The sequence below is a fragment of the Elgaria multicarinata genome, chromosome 6 (assembly GCF_023053635.1).
Source record: "Elgaria multicarinata webbii isolate HBS135686 ecotype San Diego chromosome 6, rElgMul1.1.pri, whole genome shotgun sequence".
Lineage (NCBI taxonomy): Eukaryota > Metazoa > Chordata > Lepidosauria > Squamata > Anguidae > Elgaria > Elgaria multicarinata.
The window spans coordinates 111,788,839-111,811,464 of NC_086176.1; the positions used below are offsets into that span (position 1 = coordinate 111,788,839).

A 22,626-nucleotide genomic window follows, 5' to 3' on the forward strand; every position below is an offset into this window, starting at 1 on the left:
GCAGGGAGGAATCCCAAATGACCTTTGGGTATTCCTGATCTCGTCAACAAGACCAAGCTCCACTACATGTTCATGTCTCCACTTTCATTTTCAGTATTTCCAATAGGACATGTGGATAAAAGGACACATACTGGTGACATGACCTGCATGCCATGCATTTCTTTCCAGTTTAATGAACAGGTGAACCAAATACAAACAGAAAGGACATATTTGTATAACACCTTACAATGGCTAAGCAAGCATGAACGGATCCAGAACTCATTTTTCCTCAATAGCAATAGCTATTACACACTCCTTGTTTGGATACTGCCCCTAAGGATGATGGCCAGGGGGCGGGGGAGGCACCCTTTTCAGCAGCAAACATTTCATAGAATAGTAGAGTTGGAAGGGGCTTATAAGGCCATCGAGTCCAACCCCCTGCTCAGTGCAGGAATCCACCTTAAAGCATCCCTGACAGATGGCTGTCTAGCTGCCTCTTGAAGGCCTCTAGTGTGGGAGATGTTGGAATCCTGGAATAGGATCCTGGTTATGTTTCCATTGATTTGCTAATTGCTGAGGAGCTGGAAGAAACAGAAGACTCAGCAGAAAACTTAAAGGTCAACTTTACACCTGGACATTGATGTCATAATTGAATAATTGGTAAACTGATTGTCTTCAATTAAGGGTTGCAAGAAGTTGCATCATTGTACAGGTAGTCTATAAAAGTAAATGTATTTCCAATGTCTCCCCTCAATCTCCTCTTCTCCAGGCTAAACATGCCCAGTTGTTTCAGTGCTTTGTTTCCAGACCCCCGATCATCCAGGTTGCCTTCCTCTGAACACACCTCAGCTTGTCTGTGTCTTTCTTGAAGTGTGGTGCCCAGAACTCGATGCAATACTCAAGATGAGGTCTAACCAGGGCCGAATAGAGAGGAACCAGTACCTCATGCGATTTGGAAGCTATACTTCTAAACTATACTTTTACAGCTCTGATGGTAATTCTTTTCACAGACAAGAGAAATAGCACCATGGCCACCAAACAACTAAAGCAGAGAAAGTAAGTCATACAGAATGGACCAAATTTCCACTTTCATGGCAGATACACAATTATGATTGCTGAAGGAAACCATGACCAATGTTTCCTGCAGTGACATTACCCATCTTTACTCAGGTATGCATCCGTGTCTGGGCCGGGATTCCAGATGCATTTTCTGGAAGAGATGGCTATCCATGGCTACTAGTCCTGATGGCTATGTGCTATCTCCAGTATCAGGCTGTAAGCCTGTGTGCACCAGCTGCTGGGGAACATGGGTGGGAGGGTGCTGTTGCTTGTGGTTCCCTGGTCGACAGCTGATGGGCCCCTGTGTGAACAGAGTGCTGGCCTAGATGGACCCTTGGTCTGATCCAGCAGGGCTCTTCTTATGTTCTTTTGTACGTCCATGAACATGTTTGCTTTACCTGTTTGATGCAGGAAACACTGGCCTAATCTACACCAAGCAGGATATTGCACCATGAAAGTGGTATATAAAAGACAGGAGTCACACTAGTGCTTTATAGCAGTATTGTAGTGCACTGACAACTGTTGGGGATCACTGACACATACCAAATACCACTTCATTACTGCTTTCATAGTGCATAGAACAGTCATCCCTGGAATTCTGCCTAAACTAAACTCACCTTCAGAACCACAACACCAGCGATTCTCAATGAGGAGCCGTGCCTCAGGAGAAATGGAGACTGCCTTCTCCAATTGCTTCTCCTCCTCATTTGCAATGATCACGTAACACCCTCGGGGCAATTAGAAAGCCAGTGGCTCTCACGTGGAAAAGCAACAGAGGAATGTAGTTACTTAATGTGTTTGCTTAGCGTCTTGCGCTGGGGCTGCACAAAAGCGGCTGGCAACCAAGAGGGGTGCATCTCTTGTTCCGTCCCATTGGCAAGTCTGAGGAGACTCGGGAAGTGTTAGAATCTTGGCATCCTCCATAGCTCCATTCCTCAAGGACCCCTGAATGGCTCGCAGCCTGGCCTCCTGATTTGATCACAGAGTTGAAAGGGACCCAGAGGTCATCTACTCCAACCTCATGCTGATGCAGAAAATCTACTACTACAGCACACACACCCCAGGTGGCCATTCAGCCCCCACTTAAAAACTTGAAGATAAGCAGTGGGCAAACTTCAAGCTTCCGGAATCTACTTCATACTACTACTAGTAGTAGTAGTTTATTTTACTAGAACCCAGTGGAGGCTGGTGGTTCTAATGTCAGCCGGGTGATGAATCCGCTCAGGGTTTCACTTTGACCCACACCCTAAGAAACACATTATTGCAAGGGGGAGATCAATTTCCCAACACCTGTAAGAACTTGGAAACTAAGAACTGATCCCTGAAATTTGTTTACACACACACACACACACACACATACACACACGCACACCGCCCCTTCCATCCCAACTCCATTTCCTTTTTGTATTGTGTCTTTTAGAGTGTGGGTCTGTGGACAGGGACTGTCATTATAAATCTGAGCCCTTTTTGGCTGAAGGACAGGATAAAAATGATGTAAATAAATAAAATAAATAATGGTACTGGTAAATTGCCTTAATAGTTCAGTGGGGTCTGACCCTGGATATCTATGGATGGATTTTTTTTTTGGGGGGGGGGGGAGAAACATCTCAGCTTCACTGTCAGTTAAAGCAACTAAAACTGGAGCATCTTTCTCTCTGCTTAATGAATCGTCTTCATGGGCCAAAGTCCAGGTGATGCGATAACTGATATTGTGATGTCATAGCTGATTTCTCTGGACACACACACACACACATGCAGAGGCAGTGTGGTGTAGTGGCTAGAGTGTTGGACTGGGAGTTGGGAGATCTGGGTTCTAGTCCCCACTCGGCCATGGAAACCCACTGGGTGACTTTGGGCCAGTCACAGACTCTCAGCCCAACCCACCTCACAGGGTTGTTGTTGTGAGGATAAAATGGGAGAGGAGGAGGATTATGTACACCGCCTTGGGTTCCTTGGAGAAAAAAAGGCAGGATATAAATGCAATAATAAATTAAATAAATATGCATAAAATTAACAAGCCTACCTCTAACCCAAAAGAAGGCCTGGCTTCCCAAGGCGGGGAGAATTCCAAGATGGTTGAAAGAAGAGAGAGACTTCCAGGTCAGTTGGAAGGAAGGGACAAGAATTCAAAGAGGTGGAACCATTAAGTTAATGTTTATGGAGTAATACTAGTTCATTAACTATTCATTCTGCCATTCACTTTTAAAAACACTTGATTCTGTCTCTTCCATTCCTTTGAAATACAATTTCAATTTACTGGGCAGCTGAAAATGGAAAAGATCTCAAGCTGCTGTTTCCCATGGGCTCCTGGAAAGAAATGTCCTTACTCGTGTATACAGCTGTGTATGTATATCCTTACATCTGTATATGTATTCTTACATATGTATATATGAACACCCTATAATTTGCATTCCTGTACTAGACTTTTAGTGTGATTTTTGTTTTGTTTCTTTAGATTCCTGCACGCTGCTAAGACAGCATCTCGGGGCTATAAAGTGGGAGGTAAAATAAATGTGTGTGTTTTTAATAGTTTAGTTTTATTGTGTTAAATTCATCCTGCTGTTGCTGAATAGTTGTTCCTTATACTCTGCCATGGATAGAAGGATGTGATTGTAATCTTTAGCTCTGCCCTCTTTGTTTGACCTATTAGAATGAGTGACTTATGGTGCAAACCTATACATGTTTAGACACACACAAAAAGGTCCTATAACTCCCAGCATGGCCAGCCAGCCATACTGGCTGGGGAATATTAGGAGTTGTAGGTCTTCTCCTGTCAAAAATTGCATAGGATTGTGTCCTGAGCCCGGTTGAAAACGGGCCCGTATGAGACTATTTCCCTTGTTGGGTATACTGATGTTGTGTTATGTTTTTAAGTTTTGGGTGCATGCTTTATATTTTTGAATTGAGGGCTAGAAGATTGTAATTGAGAAACTGTATAGCTGAAGTCTGTTGTAGCATATTATTTCCTTCGTGAGTATAATACGGACACTTTGCAAATTGAAACTTTGCAGGTTTATGGCTGTGGAAATCCTATAACGAAGAAGACATCTCTGTAATGTTATAAAAAAAGGAGAGTCCAGATGTGTTTTGCGTTTGTTGTTACAGGAGACCTATCATAAAAGTATAGGTCAGAGGTTATTAAAACCAGTGGAGGCTGGTGGCTCTGATTCCAGTGGGGCTGTGAAGCCATCCTAGGTTTCGGTCAGAGACAGCCAGAACGGTAAAAGAGCTGTCCAAGATGCTCAACTTATTTTGGGGATAAGGATCAGTACCTTGGATGGCTCCTTTAATTTTTGGGTTGGTTCTGACTGAAACCTGGAATGGATTCACATATACCCACCAAAACCGGAGCCATCAGCCTCCACGGATTGAAGCACAATTGGTTTGTCGGTCATGGTTCAGCACCAGGAAGCCCAAAGTTAAGAACTGTAGCTCTAGATTAATCTAGAAAATTGATTTTGCCCCTTTATTGATAAAAAGAACAACAACAACACATTTTACATTGAGTTCAATTTATGGCCCTAATATCCTCTTTGGGAGGAAAAGTATTTGATCTGTTGAAAGATTTTGCACAGGGGAACTACATCAGGAAGGTATTTAAATATAGAACCTGGTCCTAAACTACACAGGAGCTGCACTAACTCAGATGAAATACTTCTTTCTGGATTCTTAAGACAAATATTCATTAATAGATACATCATGATATTCAAACCCAAGGATGAGGAATTATACCAACTATTCTCAGTAAACACAAGACATATTCTCAGTAAACACAAGACATATTCTCAAATAGCCATTTGCTTAGCCAGCAAAGATGGAAATTAGTGGTTTTAGGTTGGTTAATTAAGATATTGCCAATTTCCAGAAAACAGCATCAAAGTTTTAAGAGAAAACATGAAACTTTTCAGATACTGGGCTTGCATGGGAAGGCAGAAGTGTCAAATTCCAGGCACCAAGTTGAAACTTTAAGGCAACTAGTTAACCTGAGATTTTGCTAGTCCTTCTTAAGACCCAGCTCCTAAGGTACCACTGGATGTTACCACCTAGTTCTCCCCCGCCCCGGAAGCATACTTTCTATTGTTCTCAAAACACTCAGACATTCAACAGGTGCAGCTATCCCCACCTTAGTGACCCAGTTGAGGGGGTTGCACCTAGTGGATTTCTGACTGTTGGGTGGCTGCTAAGGGCCCAGAACTCCTGCCAGGTGGGAAATAAAAAGGTGGCAACTCAGAAATATCCAAGACTGTGCCACTGGCTTGATAACGTTTTGAGCACTGTCCCCCAGTCTCTTTTCAAGAACCCAGTATTTAGAATGTGTCTTTCCGTTCTTACGTTGTGCCTCTAACTGTGTCCAGGAAAAGCTGCCGGGTGCTCTGGGGATGGTGGCCATGGTTGATTTTTCAAGTGGAGCTATCACGTTCTGGTTTGGCATTCTGGAGTGAAACCAGAAGTACAGGGGAGGAGGGAATTCTCCTAAAAGAAGGTGTAGTGCAAGAAATCTGCACCAGCAAGCCATTTCAAGTGGTGTTCACTGGAGATGCGATTATACTGACTCCCCATATTCCTGCCCTGCCCCATCTGTACTGCTGGGTAACTTTCAGGAACTTCGATACATGGAAGGGGTCCATACGATACCCCCACCCCGGCCCAAAAAAGAAAGAAAAGAAAGCAACATGCCGACACATTGATAACAAACACCTTCTTATAGGTAACCTGCCCTTTCAATGGACTGTAAGGCCTTAGCTAGACCTAAGGATTATCCCAGGCAAATGGAGGGGTCATCCCTGCCTACTCCCGGTATCCCCTGTGTGCCATTTGGATATACAGGGAGGATTCCGGAAGGATCCCAGAATATAGGCCTGGTCTAGCTATGGGCTATGATTGCTAAGAAAAGTACTTTATTTCTCATCATTCCCACAAGGTTCAAAAAGCACCATGGAACGGATACTCGCCCCCCTGTGTTCTCCCAGTTCTTCCAAACTGAATTCCCCCTTGCCAAAACCAAACATTTATTATTTTTGTAACACCTCTGCTGCCAAAGACCTTTTTTTTTTTCTTCACCCCATGAGTCTTTCATTTAGATGTCTTCCATCTCGGACTTTAAAGCCCCTGAGGACTGAAAGGACGTGGAAGCTGGGTCCCGCCCACAGCATGCCCCTGCCCCTCACACCCCAGGGTGACCGGACCTTTCGGCAAAACGTCACGTAATCCACATAATGCAGGCCTTGCTAATTAAGCAACCATATGATCCTTCTGTTTGGAAAATCCTCCCCTTTACCTGCCCCTTACTTGTCAACACAGCCTGTTAGAACTTGCTCTAATGCAAAAAAAAAAAAAAAAGCCATTAAGAGAGGCACACCAACAGAGTCTGCCATTGCACCGTGGAGACTCTAAACTGCACAAGCTCTTCCGGTTTGCAGGCACGGCCTTTGTGTGTCTAACACTAACAGGACCATTATATTGCCCTTCAAATGGCTCTTTAAAACACCCTTCAGCTGAGCCCCCTACAATGGCAAAGCAGCTGGTGTGCAGGGACCATGGAACCTTCTTATGCTAATAGCGTTCTCTCCGTTGTCTTGTTATGCCCCCCCCCCCGTTTCCCACCTCCATCTGTTTATCCCGTCCACCTGTTGTCACATCCTTAGATTTCAAAAACCCTTTTGGTGCACAGATTGTCTTGTTTGCCTCTAAAACCCAGCGAGGCAGGCTTTCGGCAACACCGACATGAAGACGATTCTCCAGATTTAAGAAGATAGCGGAGCACCAAGTGAGGAATGCATACCATATGTGGGTTTTTTTTTTTTTTTTGCATTAAGTACACCAAGAGATGTAAAACTAGAGAAGCTGAGAGAAGGAAGGAGAAGAACAGGACTCCCTTACCTTCTTTTTGGAGTGTGCTCTGTCTTCCTCTTTTGCTGCTTTGCTATTTTTCCCAGCTCTTGACAGTTTTTGCTCCCCGGACTGTTTGATGGTGATTTTGATCTCGGGTGGGCATATATAGTTCTCCAGGTTCTTGGGGGGCTTCTTGGCTCTCTTTGTCGTCTGGATTTTCAGTTTCAGACTTCCCTCGGTGAAGTTAGCCTCCTTGATGGAAAACTCCTGCTCCTCCAGGCCATCTCCGGCCACCCATTTCTCGCTGTCCGCGTTGGAAGTGGAATCCACGTCGCGCCCCGAACAGAGCTCGTCCTCTTCCTCAGCCTCCAGGCGCTCGCCACTCACCGGGACGCCTTTTGCAGAGGCAGAGCTCGGCAGCACGGCCTCCCCAGCGCCACCAGGAGCAGGTGGGGCCTTCGCAGAAGCAATGGCTGAGCCCATGAAATCCGTCTCGCCTCCCCTCTGCCGGGAAGTGCCCAGGTTCTCCCTTGGCTCCATGGCAATCCCCCGGTCCATGGAAGTTTTAGATGGAGAGGGGAGAATGGGAGAAGAAGCAGGGGGGAACCCCCCAGGCAGTGAACAGTAGCTCTCAGTAAAGTCTCTTAGAGTCCCAATAGTCCAACCACTGTGAGGAGCTCAGAAGCATTCAGTTCCGCAACTGGTGAGAACACAGAACAGAGAAGAAGGAGGTCAACATTTCAGCAGTTATTGATCTGCGCTCTAGCATCTGATGACATAACATGCTCATTTATTCATTTATTACATTCATAACCTGCCTTTCCGACAAGGTGCTCTAGGAAGTCTCACGCGGTCCTCTTCACTTACCCATTGTTGTCCTCACAACAACACTGCAAGACAGTTTTGGCTGAGAGCTAAGTAAGCCAGTGAACTTTCATGGCAGGATTCATAGAATCATAGAATAGCAGAGTTGGAAGGGGCCTATAAGGCCATCGAGTCCAACCCCCTGCTCAATGCAGGAATCCACCCTAAAGCATCCCTGACAGATGGCTGTCCAGCTGCCTCTTGAAGGCCTCTAGTGTGGGAGAGCCCACAACTTCCCTAGGTAACTGATTCCATTGTCATACTGCTCTAACAGTCAGGAAGTTTTTCCTGATGTCCAGCTGGAATCTGGCTTCCTTTAACTTGAGCCTGTTATTCCGTGTCCTGCACTCTGGGAGGATCGAGAACGGATCCTGGCCCTCCTCTGTGTGACAACCTTTTAAGGATTTGAAGAGTGCTATCATGTCTCCCCTCAATCTTCTCTTCTCCAGGCTAAACAAAACCAGGCCTCTGCAGGCCTACTGCAATGCTCTCAACCAGCCATCCCCAACTAATTTATTTATTAACGTATTACATTTCTAGACTGCACAACAGCCAAAACTGGGTGTCCTACAGATGTGTTGGACTGTAACATGCCAACTGAGAATGATGGGACTTGCAGTCCAACATATCTGGACCGGGCACCAGATTGGAGAATGCTGTTCTAACCACTACATCCAAATTCAGAATTTTAAATTTATTTATTTATCTATTTATTAAATTTATATACCGCCCCATAGCCGACGCTCTCTGGGTGGTTTACAAAAGTTAAAAAACAGTGGACATTAAAAAAGTATTCAAAATTTAAAACCATCAAAAAATATAAAAGCAACAGTATACAGTATCCATTTTAAACAACAACAGTTCTGGGGTCCATTAAAAAACAAACAAACTCAGCATATGTTGTTAAATGCTATTAAATGCCTGGGAGAAGAGAAAGGTCTTGACCTGGCACCGAAAAGATAACAATGTTGGCGCCAGGCGAGCCTCATCAGGGAGATCATTCCATAATTGGGGGGCCACCACTGAAAAGGCTCTCTCCTTTGGAGTACGCAAAAATTCATAAAGTTATCTACACATTTTAAAGTTTGAATCTTGGTATTTTATGCTTCAAATCACAACAAATTTCATACAGCGCATCTGTGGAATTGAACTACAGGCATCAAAACCAAAAGCTTTTCTTCCCCATTAATCGAAACATTCAAAATTCAGTTGTGTTTGAGGAAATTCTCAATCAGACTCTATAACCTTTAGTTTCAGAATCTAGTTTATATTTTTAGTACTGTGCATATAATGCTAGCAGATTTTCCAGGGACCAAAGACATCCAAAATATATAAAAAAAACCGGGGCGTGGAAGACAACAACCTTGGTCCAAATATTTGAATGCATGTATACAACACAGAGGGAAAGTGTGAATAAGAACCACAAACTCCCTTGTACGTCACAAGATGACAAGACAACTAGACTAGCAGTTTGCCAAGACTGAGCTGACAATTCCCAGAAGGTACATAAAAAGGAAGCTGCAGTTCTTAGATATTTCAATCTCATCGTTTTTAAGCTCACCTCATTGTTATATTTCAAATTCCATAGAGTGTAATACCTTTATTAGACCAACTCAGGGATCACTGAAAATTAAGAATACTTAGCTAGTTACTCAACCCAGCCAGGAATAGAAGCCATGGCATCTTTTTTTAAAATAAATAAATAAATACAGATATAATAGCTTTCAGAAAAATGAACACAACATAACGAGGAACCAGATATACTCTTAGACAGGAGCAGTGTGAAGATATGATTTCATACAAGTAGGCCATCTGTAGATTAAGATGTGCGTATTTTATCTATGGGCAGCAGAAGACACCCCCCCGACCTTCTTTCAATGAGATTGGGACGTTTCTCACATTATGCCTCAGGCAGTAGAATCATAGAATAGTAGAGTTGGAAGGAGCCTATAAGACCATCGAGTCCAACCCCCTGCTCAATGCAGGAATCCACCCTAAAGCATCCCTGACACATGGTTGTCAGCTACCTCTTGAAGGCCTCTAGCGTGAGAGAGCCCACAATCACCCTAGGTAACTGGTTCCATTGTCGTACTGCTCCAACAGTGAGGAAGTTTTTCCTGATGTCCAGCCGGAATCTAACTTCCTGTAACTTGAGCCCCTTATTCCGTGTCCTGCACTCTGGGAGGATCGAGAAGAGATCCTGGCCCTCCTCTGTGTGACAACCTTTTAAGGATTTGAAGAGTGCTATCATGTCTCCCCTCAATCTCCTCTTCTCCAGGCTAAACAGGCCCAGTTGTTTCAGTCTCTCTTCATAGGGCTTTGTTTCCAGACCTCTGATCATCCTGGTTGCCCTCCTCTGAACACACTCCAGCTTGTCTGCGTCCTTCTTGAATTGTGGAGCCCAGAACTGGACACAATACTCTAGATGAGGCCTAACCAGGGCCGAATAGAGAGGAACCAGTACCTCACGCGATTTGGAAGCTATACAGAGATAACCCAACTTTGCCTACGTACCTTGCAGAAGGCTGCATGAGTGGCAAAAGTTCAACAGGTAGCACTCTACTCCATTCTTCCCCAACCAGGTGCCCTCCAGATGTTTTGGACCACAACCCATGACCAAACATATAGTGGGCGTCAAGTTGGGGAAGACTGCTTTAATTCCACAAGCGTTTCCTTTTAAATATTTTTTTATTCTATTATTATAGGTTTGGATGTCTTGATTGCTGAAGAAACTGAAGAAAGCAAAATGGGACAGATTCAACCATTTCAATTCTCCTAAATCAGGTTCTCTTCCTCACCCCCTGCCCTAAAGTTGCTAAACATTCTATCAATGGACACTTTTGTAATGGGCAGCCGGCAGGGACTAATGAAAGAACATTAAGGCACAATCCTATGCATGTTTAGACAGAAAATAGTCTTACAGCTCCAGCTTGCCCCTGTCTAAACATGCATAGGACTGTGCTGTTAATGTTTCTTGATGGCTGGAAGTCTCTCTCTGCCACTATGTACCATTGGAAGGTGACACCCTCCAGCTAGTTGGCATGGCACAGAAATCGTGGTAGTTGGAGTTGAGACATATAAGTAGAGACAAATAGGAATGTTTAGTTTGTGTTTAGCAGCTTTAGGGCAGGGAGGGGGAAAGAGAAGCTGCTTTAGGAAGACAGAAATTGTTGAATCTGTCCCATTTCATTTTCTTAAGTTTGTTTTTAAGTAAAAACACATGAAGAGCCACGGCAATTAGGGGTAGGGCCTTCTCAGTGGTGGCCCCCAATTGTGGAATGATCTCCCCGACGAGGCTCGCCTGGCGCCAACATTGTTATCTTTCCGGCACCAGGCAGTTAACATGGGCTGAGTTTGTTCATTTCTAACTGACCCCAGGATAGCTGTTTTCACAAGGATACTGTTGTTTTAATGTTTGTGTTTTTAAATTTTGGATATTTGTTTTCAATGTTTACTGTTTTAAACTTTTGTAAACCGCCCAGAGAGCTTCAGCTATGGCGCGGTATATAAATGCAACAAATACATAAATAATGTTGGATCAGACCAAGGGTCCATCTGAGAGCCCCCTCCCTCCTGCTACCAACTGTCTCTGCAGAGGCCACCATGAGGGAGGAAGCAGCAGCCAGGCACCTCTCCACCGTGCCTGGGTCCAGCTCCAGCTCAGAGCCCCCTCCCTCCTGCTACCAACTGTCACTGCAGAGGCCACCATGAGGGAGGAAGCAGCAGCCAGGCACCTCTCCACCGTGCCTGGGTCCAGCTCCAGCTCAGAGCCCCCTCCCTCCTGCTACCAACTGTCACTGCAGAGGCCACCATGAGGGAGGAAGCAGCAGCCAGGCATCTCTCCACCGTGCCTGGGTCCAGCTCCAGCTGAGAGCCCCCTCCCTCCTGCTACCAACTGTCACTGCAGAGGCCACCATGAGGGAGGAAGCAGCAGCCAGGCATCTCTCCACCGTGCCTGGGTCCAGCTCCAGCTGAGAGCCCCCTCCCTCCTGCTACCAACTGTCACTGCAGAGGCCACCATGAGGGAGGAAGCAGCAGCCAGGCATCTCTCCACCGTGCCTGGGTCCAGCTCCAGCTGAGAGCCCCCTCCCTCCTGCTACCAACTGTCACTGCAGAGGCCACCATGAGGGAGGAAGCAGCAGCCAGGCACCTCTCCACCGTGCCTGGGTCCAGCTCCAGCTCAGAGCCCCCTCCCTCCTGCTACCAACTGTCACTGCAGAGGCCACCATGAGGGAGGAAGCAGCAGCCAGGCACCTCTCCACCGTGCCTGGGTCCAGCTCCAGCTGAGAGCCCCCTCCCTCCTGCTACCAACTGTCACTGCAGAGGCCACCATGAGGGAGGAAGCAGCAGCCAGGCATCTCTCCACCGTGCCTGGGTCCAGCTCCAGCTGAGAGCCCCCTCCCTCCTGCTACCAACTGCCACTGCAGAGGCCACCATGAGGGAGGAAGCAGCAGCCAGGCATCTCTCCACCGTGCCTGGGTCCAGCTCCAGCTGAGAGCCCCCTCCCTCCTGCTACCAACTGCCACTGCAGAGGCCACCATGAGGGAGGAAGCAGCAGCCAGGCATTTCTCCATCGTGCCTGGGTCCAGCTCCAGCTGAGAGCCCCCTCTCTCCTGCTGTCCCCTGTAACTGCTGAACTTTCCAACTAAGATTGTAGTGCCTGAATTTGCTTTCCTTTTCCCCCTCCTCCTCCTCCCTCCCAATCCCCTTTCCTTTTGTGTCATGTCTTTTAGATTGTAAGCCTGTGGGCAGGGACTGTCAAGAAATACTTTTGTAAGCCGCCATGAGAGCCTTTTTTGGCTGAATGGCGGCATAAAAATACTTAAATAAATAAATAAATAAATAAATCTACTGCAGGATTCTGTTCACAGAGTGGGCAACCAGCTGTGGACCCAGGAACTAGGGATGTGCTCCGCTTCTAATCGGACCGGCGAATTAGAAGCGGAGCGGGGTGCTTCACCTCCCCTTAAGGCAGAGGCGAAGAGGATTGGGGGGCCGGCGGAGCGTGGCAAAGAGGATCGAGGTGAAGGCGGATCCTTTGCCTCGATCCGGAGCTCCGCCGGAAAGGTAAGTGGGGTTTACCGGGCCCTGCCGCTGTCGCTGTCGCCCATGTGGCGACAGCGGCAGGGCCCGGTAACCCCCCTCCTCTCCCTTAGCTGCCTCCGTCCACGGTCCCTCGGCTTCTTCAATTGAGCCCGCGGTTCAACCAGGAAGTCTGGGCCGCACTTGCAGGAGGGAGGGGGCTCTCAGCTGGAGCTGGACCCAGGCACGTTTGCGTGCGTGTGTGCGAGCACACACTGAAGAGAGTCCCGGGGAGATGACACCGCGGGGGAGAACGAGAGGCAGGAGCTGAACTCGTCCGCCGCGCGCACGCGAACGCAAATACAAACACACCGAGGGAGAAAAGTGTTTTGCAGGAGGAGTCGCCGCCGACGGGACGCGCCAGAAGAGCCGCCGGGTGGGAGGGGGGATTATTCGAATGGAAGAACACGCGAGGGGGAAGCGGCCCGAGCAGCGTCTTTGAATGGGGTAGAGATTCTTCTGCAAGCGGCGCTGCCTAGCTCACAGTACACACAGTAAAGAAAGAGGCGCTTCTTTTAGGTACGCCTTTAAAAAAGGCACACTGGAAGCGCCTTCGCAACCACATGTAGATCTGGCCCTGGTGTATTCCTACAGCCGACAATGGCAAAGCACTTCCGCCCACAAACGAAAAAAGGGACAGCAACCCTCCTCCTGCACCCAAAAAAGCTGCCAAAGTCAAGCGTCACATCCCCAACGTCTGCCCTGACAATAAAGGAAAGCAAATTGGCTTTGTTGGCATTTTGATTGATAATATCTCTGCCGAGGTTAGAGAGGAGCGCCGAAATATAAACACACGACAGTAGCGTTCCAACCTGTTCCTGCGTCTGGAGTACAATAGGAACTCTGTGAACTGTCTCCACCCACAAGATCATTTAAAGGCCTGGTTCTCACTGAGCTGCAAAAACTGAGGTGCCGGCTGTATGACTTCCAACTGCAAATGGGAGATCGCAAGACTGACCGCTCCTCCCTGCACACGGAAAACTAGCATGACAGGGAGAGTCTGTCTGACAAGTTATTTTTTTCTATGTGCAGTGAGTTGATATGGGTATGTGATCAAGCAATGCAGCACCACCCGTGAGAACTGGCCCTTGGTCCACCTTCCAGAGCACTTAAGGGGGTGCCTCACACACAGCGGAGGTGTAAATCAGGTCTTGTTCTCCCCAAGTTTATATAGAGCCTTCATACAGATGTCAGGGCAAAGTTTAGGCTAGAACTTTACAGGCTAGGTTTTTGTGTGCAGAGAGAGCATTCGAACCTGCAGTCTGGCATGTATAAACCAAGCTAGTGCAGTCCAGGAAAAAACTTTATCATTCCATTCTCCCAAATATATAAACTAGCCTTCTAGGTGACTAAAGACGCTTCGTTGTCTGTAGCTAATGCTGAGCACAAAGTTTTCTGGTGAGAACACCTGGCTTGAAGGGTGGGGGGTCCCCTGCATTAAAAAAAAAACCCTGGACTGGCTTCAGTTGAGATGACAATTTGTCATGAACCAAGGATCCTGAGTTAACTATTCAGGTACAAGGTTACAGAAAGGTGTAACGAGCCCTCCACCTCCTCAGGACCTAGTTCCCCAAGAAGACCCCAGTGATCTGTCCCCTGGTTACATGGCTATCCTCCAACTCTGAGGACTCCAGCCATGAAGACTCTAACATGTCACAGCCACCACGCATCATTGCAGCCAGACCAGGGTCCTTTAAGAGAACTGGAGGTAGGGCGAGCCAGTCTAAAAGAAGCCATACCCTACTTAAGGTTCAGTCATGAACTGCTGCTTGTTGGAGCAACAGAGAGATGAGCTTGTCTGGCATCTCCATCAGGAATGTGGTCCAGAGGGCCGAGTTCCGATCTTGGAAGGGTCGCAGAGGCCACATTCCGGAAGTGGGCAGGGCCAAAAGTGAAGGGGTGGCTGAAGCCAAAATGGGTGGAGAGTTTCCGGGAGAATCTGGGACCATCACTGGGGTTTCAGCCTTCCACCAATGCACCTTGTCTTCTATTCCATCACAAGCAAAAATAAAGCGTCTTTATTATTGAATAAATCTGTGTTATAAAGTATTCTATTTTTCTGCGTAAGTTCTGACTGCAAAATCCACATTGTGAAGTTGATGAATTAGGATTGTTCACCCACAATATGTCATTCTGGCTATTATCTGTTCCAAGAATACAGAAAGATCAAACTGATACTTTAAGAATCAGAAGCCTAGACCAAGGATATATAGCTCTAAAACATGTTAAAAGATGGACAGGCAGACACATGCAGCAGGATCTTCCATGGATTCAAACCTCATCTTCTCCCAAAACGACAGTATATTAAGAATACTGACACTCTGCAGAATTATTTTCACAAGTTAAGCTGCACCTCCCTGCACAGGGCATCCTCAGCCTTAAATTTCAAACAGTGCCACCTGTGTACCTAATAGGCTGCTATCGAAAGGTTTCCGCAATCCAGAGATTGCATCTATGTGGATCCCAGAAGGAAGAAGCTTCACTGCTATCAACCTACTTAAATGTTGCATAGAGAAAAATTCTGAGCTGACTTTCTTATCTCAATCTCAAAAGCCACCGCTTGGATGAAGGTAAAATATTTGAGTTATTAGGAGGAATATGTCCCATATAGTGGGCTGTATCCAATCCTGACCATCCGCCAGCAGAATGGGAAAAGCTAGTGGAATGGTTTCTCCCTCCCCCTGAAGCCTCTCATGGACCTCCTTTCCCCAAATCTGCTCCAGAAAGTTGGGGGACCCTTCAGAGCAGATCTGAAAGGCATGTAGAGGGTGCAGCAGGGAGAAGAGCAAAGGAAATTCTGCATGTGTGACATTGGATTTAGGCCAATATCTCCAAATATGTTGTAGTAGCCCAAACTTTGGACCAGGTTCCCCACTGTTGGAAGTTTGGTGGACTACAATGAGCAGGACCTTCTCAATGTTGGTGCTAACTCACCTAAGGAAGCTGCACCTGGCCTCATGTTTCTTTTAATCACCACATTAAAACTTGATAGTTCCAGCAAACCTTTGGGAAAGGGCGATAGTTCTCTGGATTCTGCTTTTCTGCTCTGAGTTACTGTTGTTTTGCTTTGGGGTTGTGCAGTTTTATTATTATTATTATTATTATTATTTATTTATTTATTTATATAGCACCATCAATGTACATGGTGCTGTACAGAGTAAAACAGTAAATAGCAAGACCCTGCCGCACAGACTTACATTCTAATAAAATCATAATAAAACAATAAGGAGGGGAAGAGAATGCAAACAGGCACAGGGTAGGGTAAACAGGCACTGGGTAGGGTAAAACTAACAGTATAAAGTCAGAACAAAATCAAGTTTTAAAAGCTTTAGGAAAAAGAAAAGTTTTTAGCTGAGCTTTAAAAGCTGCGGTTGAACTTGTAGTTCTCAAATGTTCTGGAAGAGCGTTCCAGGCGTAAGGGGCAGCAGAAGAAAATGGACGAAGCCGAGCAAGGGAAGTAGAGACCCTTGGGCAGGCGAGAAACATGGCATTAGAGGAGCGAAGAGCACGAGCAGGGCAATAGTGTGAGATGAGAGAGGAGAGATAGGAAGGAGCTAGACAGTGAAAAGCTTTGTAGGTCAACAGGAGAAGTTTATATTGGATTCTGAAGTGAATTGGAAGCCAATGAAGAGATTTCAGCAGTGGAGTGACATGGTCAGAGCGGCAATTCTGCTGATTACTTTTCACTGCTGTCTCTTTTTTTTTAACCTTGTGGGTTGCCTTTCATTTTGGTGGTTTATTGTTCTTTGTATCCTGTTTTCATTGTAAACCGCTTTGGATTATTTTAAAGAAAAGTGGGGGTTAACCGTTTTTAAAAAATAACAGATGAGAAGAGATTTAGGCAGAGGCAAATGTGGTGAGTGGCGGGGACATGGTTTGAGGTAGTGCTGTACTGAAAATTTCAATTATTCCATTTTCATTTTGTGGGGGGGGGGAGGAATGAAAACTCTGGCAAAAGAGGCTGAGAGAGGTGAGAATTTCAGAGAATTTTCTCCTTGGGGAGGGGACAGGGTTTCCACATACCTTTTTAAATGTAGCCTGTTGTTGAGGGGCCTTCTTTCTATTATTATTATTATTATTATTATTATTATTATTATTATTATTATTATTAAACACCCCCAGTACTCTGTCGACTCTCACCTGGCTGCAATACATGTGCTTGAACTCATAATGTTGAATCCTGGTTTCACCCTCCTGAAGAAAAGAAACCGGCAAGTTTCAAAGAAGCGGTTTCACCACCTCTAATCTCAATCCTTCCTCACCTTGCAGCATGCCAAGCAAAAGGAATTAAGCCTTTAGGAAACACTGAGGTAATGTTCGATGTCTTAATCGGAGGCTTTATGGGAACCGAGAATTTGTTTGATGGATAGCGTTCACCCTTCCTGAGCACGAAGGAACTCAGCTTCATGTTCAGGGGTGATGCTTCTGAAACGGAAGGGGTGTAGGAACAGCACCCTCGGCCAGCTAATGCAAAATGTCGTTGCAAGATCCTTTCCCTGACTGCCTGCAGGGCAGCAGTGGTAAATTTTGAAGTGCATCACGGCAGTCCAAATAACCTCCCCCACAAACAACGACACTCCCAAAATCCAGACAGCTGTGCTGATCCATATCCACAAACCAATCCTACCAGTTTTCATCTACACCAGAAGCAGGTCTTCTGTAAAGCTAATGAGCCTTAATTAACTTTCTTAACCTGCCCCCCGCCCTATTATCAGGAACTTTTTTCTCCCTGCAAAAGAGGCATTGTTTTTTCTGCTTCTTTTCCAGGCATGGGGGTAAATTCGGAGAATTTTCCTCCTTGAGGAGCGGGACACCTACCTTTTTTAAGTGTAGCCAGTTTCTGAGGGCCTTTCTCCCTTTTTTTTTTTAGTTTTTCAAAAGACAAAACCATTTGGATGAGCCCAGCAGTTCTTACTAAATGCCTATTGGAGACCACGTGACCTCACCCTCTCCAATAAGCATCCAGTAAGCACTCCTGGGCTCTTGAAAATGCTGGGGGTGTTTTTAAAAGAATAAACAGAAAGAAGACCGCTCAACAATTGGCGACATTTAAAAAGCTATGTGGAAAACCTGTCCCCATCCCCAAGGAAAAAAGTTCTCCAAAATTCTCACCTCTCCCAGGCCATTGCTAGACCTACCTTAAAATCTGGGCGAGAGGAGGGGAGAGCCTGCGATGCAACTATCGCGGGATCTCGCCCTCGTTTACATGCAAGGCGCGACGAGCTCACAAAGAGAGTCATCAGGACCGCCATTTTTTTTTGTTCTTAAAGGGCCAGATGCGCACCTCAGGTAAGTTTTTTTTTAAAAAAAAGTTTTTTCCACTCCCCCCACCCTGCCCCCGATGGGCGCAGCTCCCAGCTAAGCACGAGTAATCGCGTGTTGCCGGGGTCAAGCCGCAAAAACGGGCCACACGCTCCGCGGTCTGGAAAATACTGGGCCCAAAGGGGTAGCTATATCCTGGGGCCAGGGAGGGCTGATCCCTCCCTGAGCCCAGGATCCCGTGTGCATCATCTGGACACACAGGGGGAATCCTGGGAATCACCCCGGGATATAGCCTGGTCTAGCTAAGGCCCCAGCCTCTTTTGCCTGGGTTTTTGTTTCCCACCCCCCATAAAATGCCAAAAATGGAATGGTTGAAATTTTTGGCACAGCACTAATTATTACATGCAACAGATGAATACAGCCAGTCAGCTTGTCACATGGTTGATTTGAGGAAGACTTACCACTTCCTAAGTGTGTCAATAGTAGGGTGACCATAGGGAAAGAAGGACAGGGCTTCTGTATCTTTGACAGTTGTATAGAAAAGGGAATTTCAGCAGGTGTCATTTGTATGCATGCAGCACCGGTGAAATCCTCTCTTCATCTCAACAGTTAAAGCTACCCTCTTGACCAGATATAAAAGAGGACAAGGCTCCTGCAGCTTTAACTGTTGTGACGAAGAGGGAGTTTCATCAGGTGCTGCATTCATACAAATGACACCTGCTGAAATTCCCTTTTCTATACAACCGTTAAAGATACAGGAGCCCTGTCCTCTTTTCCATATGGTCACCCTAGTCAATAGACAACACATAAATTTATTTAAACGTTTTAAATATATATATTCCACCCCAGCCTTTATCACAGGAGTGGGCAGCTTGTGCATCTCCAGATGTTTTGGCCTACAACTCTCATCAGGCCTAGCAAGCATAGCTAATGGTCAGGGATGATAGAAGTTGAAAGCGAAAATATCTGGAGGATCACAAGAGAGCTTTGGTTATCAAATGTTGCCTGCTCCTAACTTTACCACATATTCAAACCCAATGTGCTCTATGTGGGGCTGTCCTTAAGGCTGCTCCAGAAGCAGGAGATAGTGCAGAATGCAGCAGCTCGGCGGTCATCAGGAGCTGCCCCTTTTCAGCATGCAACCCGTTCACTGAGGGAACTGCACTGGCGGCCTGTTTGCTACCAGAGCCAGGTTTAAGGTTCTAGTACTAGAGTGTAAAGCCCTAAACAACTTGCAAACTGGACACCCAATAGTGCGCCTTCTCCCTTACTAACCTGCCTGGTCACTGAGGTCATCAAAAGCATGTTCCTGGTGGTTCCACGTGGCTTAATTGGAGTCCACCAGGAGAAGAGCCTTCAGTGTGGTGGTCCCCTTTCTGTGGAACTCTCTGCCCCTGGGGGTCAGGCAGATGCCAACACTGTTGTTTCCCACATCTCCTAGGGCGATTCCACACGTCGTACTGAGGCCGCTTCCATGAGGCCCCAGTGCGACCCCAAAGCAATCGTGTAACTTGCCTGGCGAAGAGACGAGGAAGAGGCGTCCTTGCCGCCGCCGCCACCCACCTACCTCCTCGCCGGCCGGCTCGGAGAGCGCGTGGAATCCCCCCTAAAAACAGCTGTTCCAGGAAGCATTAATGATGGACATCCAAGGTTTTTATTAGCATCCGGTGTGTTTTTTAGTATAATAGTGATGTTTTAATTTTTATATCTTTTACTGTTTTAATTCTTATGTTCACCACTTCGGAATCTGTTGCAGATATGGAGTGCTATACAATTTTTTAAAAATACATAAATAAAACACAACAACATCAACAAAAATTCATCTCGCTCCCATCAGTTCAAACAATCAAGCCGATTTGAAGTGTCAAAACCTTACCACCTGGCAAGCTGGTCATCTATGTTGGACGAATATTGGACTTCCCCGCGGAACAAGATTCCAAGCTGGTGCATCTCTGATAGTCCACTACATGTTCCATGTGCCCAAAAAAGACAGAACTCAATCTGTCTTTCCATTGCTGCTATCAACTGGAGGCACCATCTTTAAAACAAGGTACGGAAGGTTCTGGCGCAAACTGCAATATCAATCAGAGATTGATAGCAGTAGATCTACTCTTTTAAGATGTCCAATGGTCTGGATTTCAAAGAGGGTTGGGTTAATTGATATTTCAGTCCCTTTATGATTCATTATGAATCTCTCCACACATATAAATGTCTCCCCTTAGTTACCTTATTTTTTCGAGATTTAAAGAGCCCCACGGTCTTGCACCGTTCCTCAAAGGGAAGATGCCCCAGCCTGCTTGATCATTTTCAAGTTTCTCCTCCTACTCTACAAATTATCATAGAATCATAGAATCATAGAATAGCAGAGATGGAAGGGTCCTACAAGGCCATCGAGTCCAACCCTGTAGGAAGGGGCCTACAAGGCCATCGAGTCCATCTGTCAGGGATGCTTTAGGGTGGATTCCTGCATTGAGCAGCTCAATGCAGGAATCCACCCTAAAGTATCCCTGACAGATGGTTGTCCATCTGCCCTTTGAAGCCAATTACTGTGTGGCAGCACTGCCCCATCAGGGAGAGCTAAACACCATGAAATACTAATTTCATTTCCAGTTCTAAGTGTTCTTCAGACTCACTGTTCTGTGGCCATCCTTCGGCAAGACATTCAAAATCCCAACGAACAGCCTGGAAATGTTACGTCGGGGCTTAGAAGTTAAAAATACGTTTCCCTCCTCCGACAACTGTTAAGTAGTACAGACAAAAGGGAGTACAACTTTACACAGTGCGTCGTTCAACCGTGGAACTCATTACATCAAGGTGCAATGACGGTGTCGACTTGGATGCCTTTAAAGGGGGGATTAGACAAATTCATGGAGGTTAAGGTTATCAATGGGCCCGTTCAGAAGACAACTTAAACCCTGCTGGTTACGGCTTTTGGTTAAGCAGCAGGGTTTAAGGTGTGATGCGTTTTGCTAAACTCTGCTCACTCACTAACCACAGTTGGACCGTCTGCAGCAGGGTTAGCGGCTCTAACTGTGGCTTAAAGTGCTGTGTGTGACAGCACAGCTTGTGGTTAGTGCTAGCCCAGAGAACCACAGTTTGGCTAACCACTGAGCTTGTAGTGTGGTCTGAACAGGCCCGGTGGCTACTAGTCATGTGATTGTCATGTCTAACCCTATTGCCCCTGTTTTGGGAGAAGGTGTTTCAGGTAATCCATCGGAATCAGTTTCAGATCTAGAGGAGGAGGCGCCAGACACCAGCCAGCCTGTACCAGTGGGGGAGGAAGCTCTCACGGGCGATTCACCAGCTGGGAGTCAGGCCTCTCCTCAAGGCCAAATCCTACACACTCAGTGAGCCTTCTTCTGGAGGTGAGCGTCCTGACAAGCTAGCTGATGCTAGGGTCCACCAGAAGCTGAAACGCACGGGGCGGAAGGAAGGCGTGAGAAAGTCGGTTCGATTACGCCAGAACCTGCCTCCGCACCAGGCTCTCTGAAGTTACGGGCGTTTGGGAAGGGGCTTCCTGTTCTCCTTGGTCGGACAATTGTCTCGCTTTGTTTGCATAGTTTTGCATAGGGTGAAGTTTCCAAGAGATTAGACTCTCTTCAGGTAGAAGAGATGTTTGATGCTTAAGAAAAGCTTTGTGGATTACCTAGCAGGCCTCATTTGTCTCTCATCGAAAGTGGGAGCTTTCTGAGAAATACGACAGTGACTGTACATTACAATCAGGATCAGAGATGGTGTTCCTCTGAATATTAGTTTCCAGGGAACATGAATGGGAGGCTGCTTTTATACTCTGCTTGTGGACTTCCCAGGGGCATCTACTTGGCTGCCGTGGGAACAGAATGCTAGACCTGGTAGGCCAACCTTCTCCACCACCATGCTCTCTAATGATCAGGGATTACTGGAGCTATAATCTTGAAAGTCTAGAGGGAACCTATGTTGGGGAAGGCTGAGATTGGCTTTTGTTCTGATCCAGCAGGGCTCTTCTTATATTCTTACGTTCACCTCCAGACATGGGAGAAGAACATGTGCAGTAACTGTCTTCCCAATACCAAGGTGCTAAGCAGTAGATTACAGAATCATATCTGACTCTGCAATTAGGTTTCAGATGCCATAATTAGATCAGGTAGTTGCCTTCCCATGTAAGTAGCTAACTGCGTTATGGGAGAAGGGGAAGGAAGGCCAACAGTGATTAAACAACTGATACTGCCATAAATCACAAGGCCATAAAAGAAACACAGCCTAAGGTCCCAAGGAAGCCAGCAAAACACAGAGCCCCATGCCGAGATAGAATAAGCTGATGTTCAAGTATAAGTTCAGATCCACAACAGCCACTGCAAAGAGCCACTACAAACGATGGTTTCGACCACCATTTTGCTTTGAGTCCTAGCCCATACTAGATATCTACCCTGTTCAGATCGCCACAGGGCACATGAAAAGGTGGAAGCGTATCAGTGCTGAACAAGAAAGTAACACATTTTGGAAGTATCGGCTTGGATGCCCAGTCACAGGCCCAGCTAACGGTAACTTCATACTTTACATAAAGCGCAT

General features: G+C 46.4%; 1 protein-coding gene across 1 annotated transcript in view; it reads right to left on the minus strand.

The window, feature by feature from the left end:
* The window catches only part of SETBP1 (SET binding protein 1), a 316,969-nt gene that overhangs the window by 281,490 nt on the left and 12,853 nt on the right, over positions 1 to 22,626 (minus strand). The window contains exon 2 of the mRNA XM_063128296.1: positions 6,919 to 7,570. Coding sequence (XP_062984366.1) covers positions 6,919 to 7,428 — 510 coding nt within the window. The 5' untranslated portion in view covers positions 7,429 to 7,570. The remainder of the gene's footprint in view (positions 1 to 6,918; positions 7,571 to 22,626) is intronic.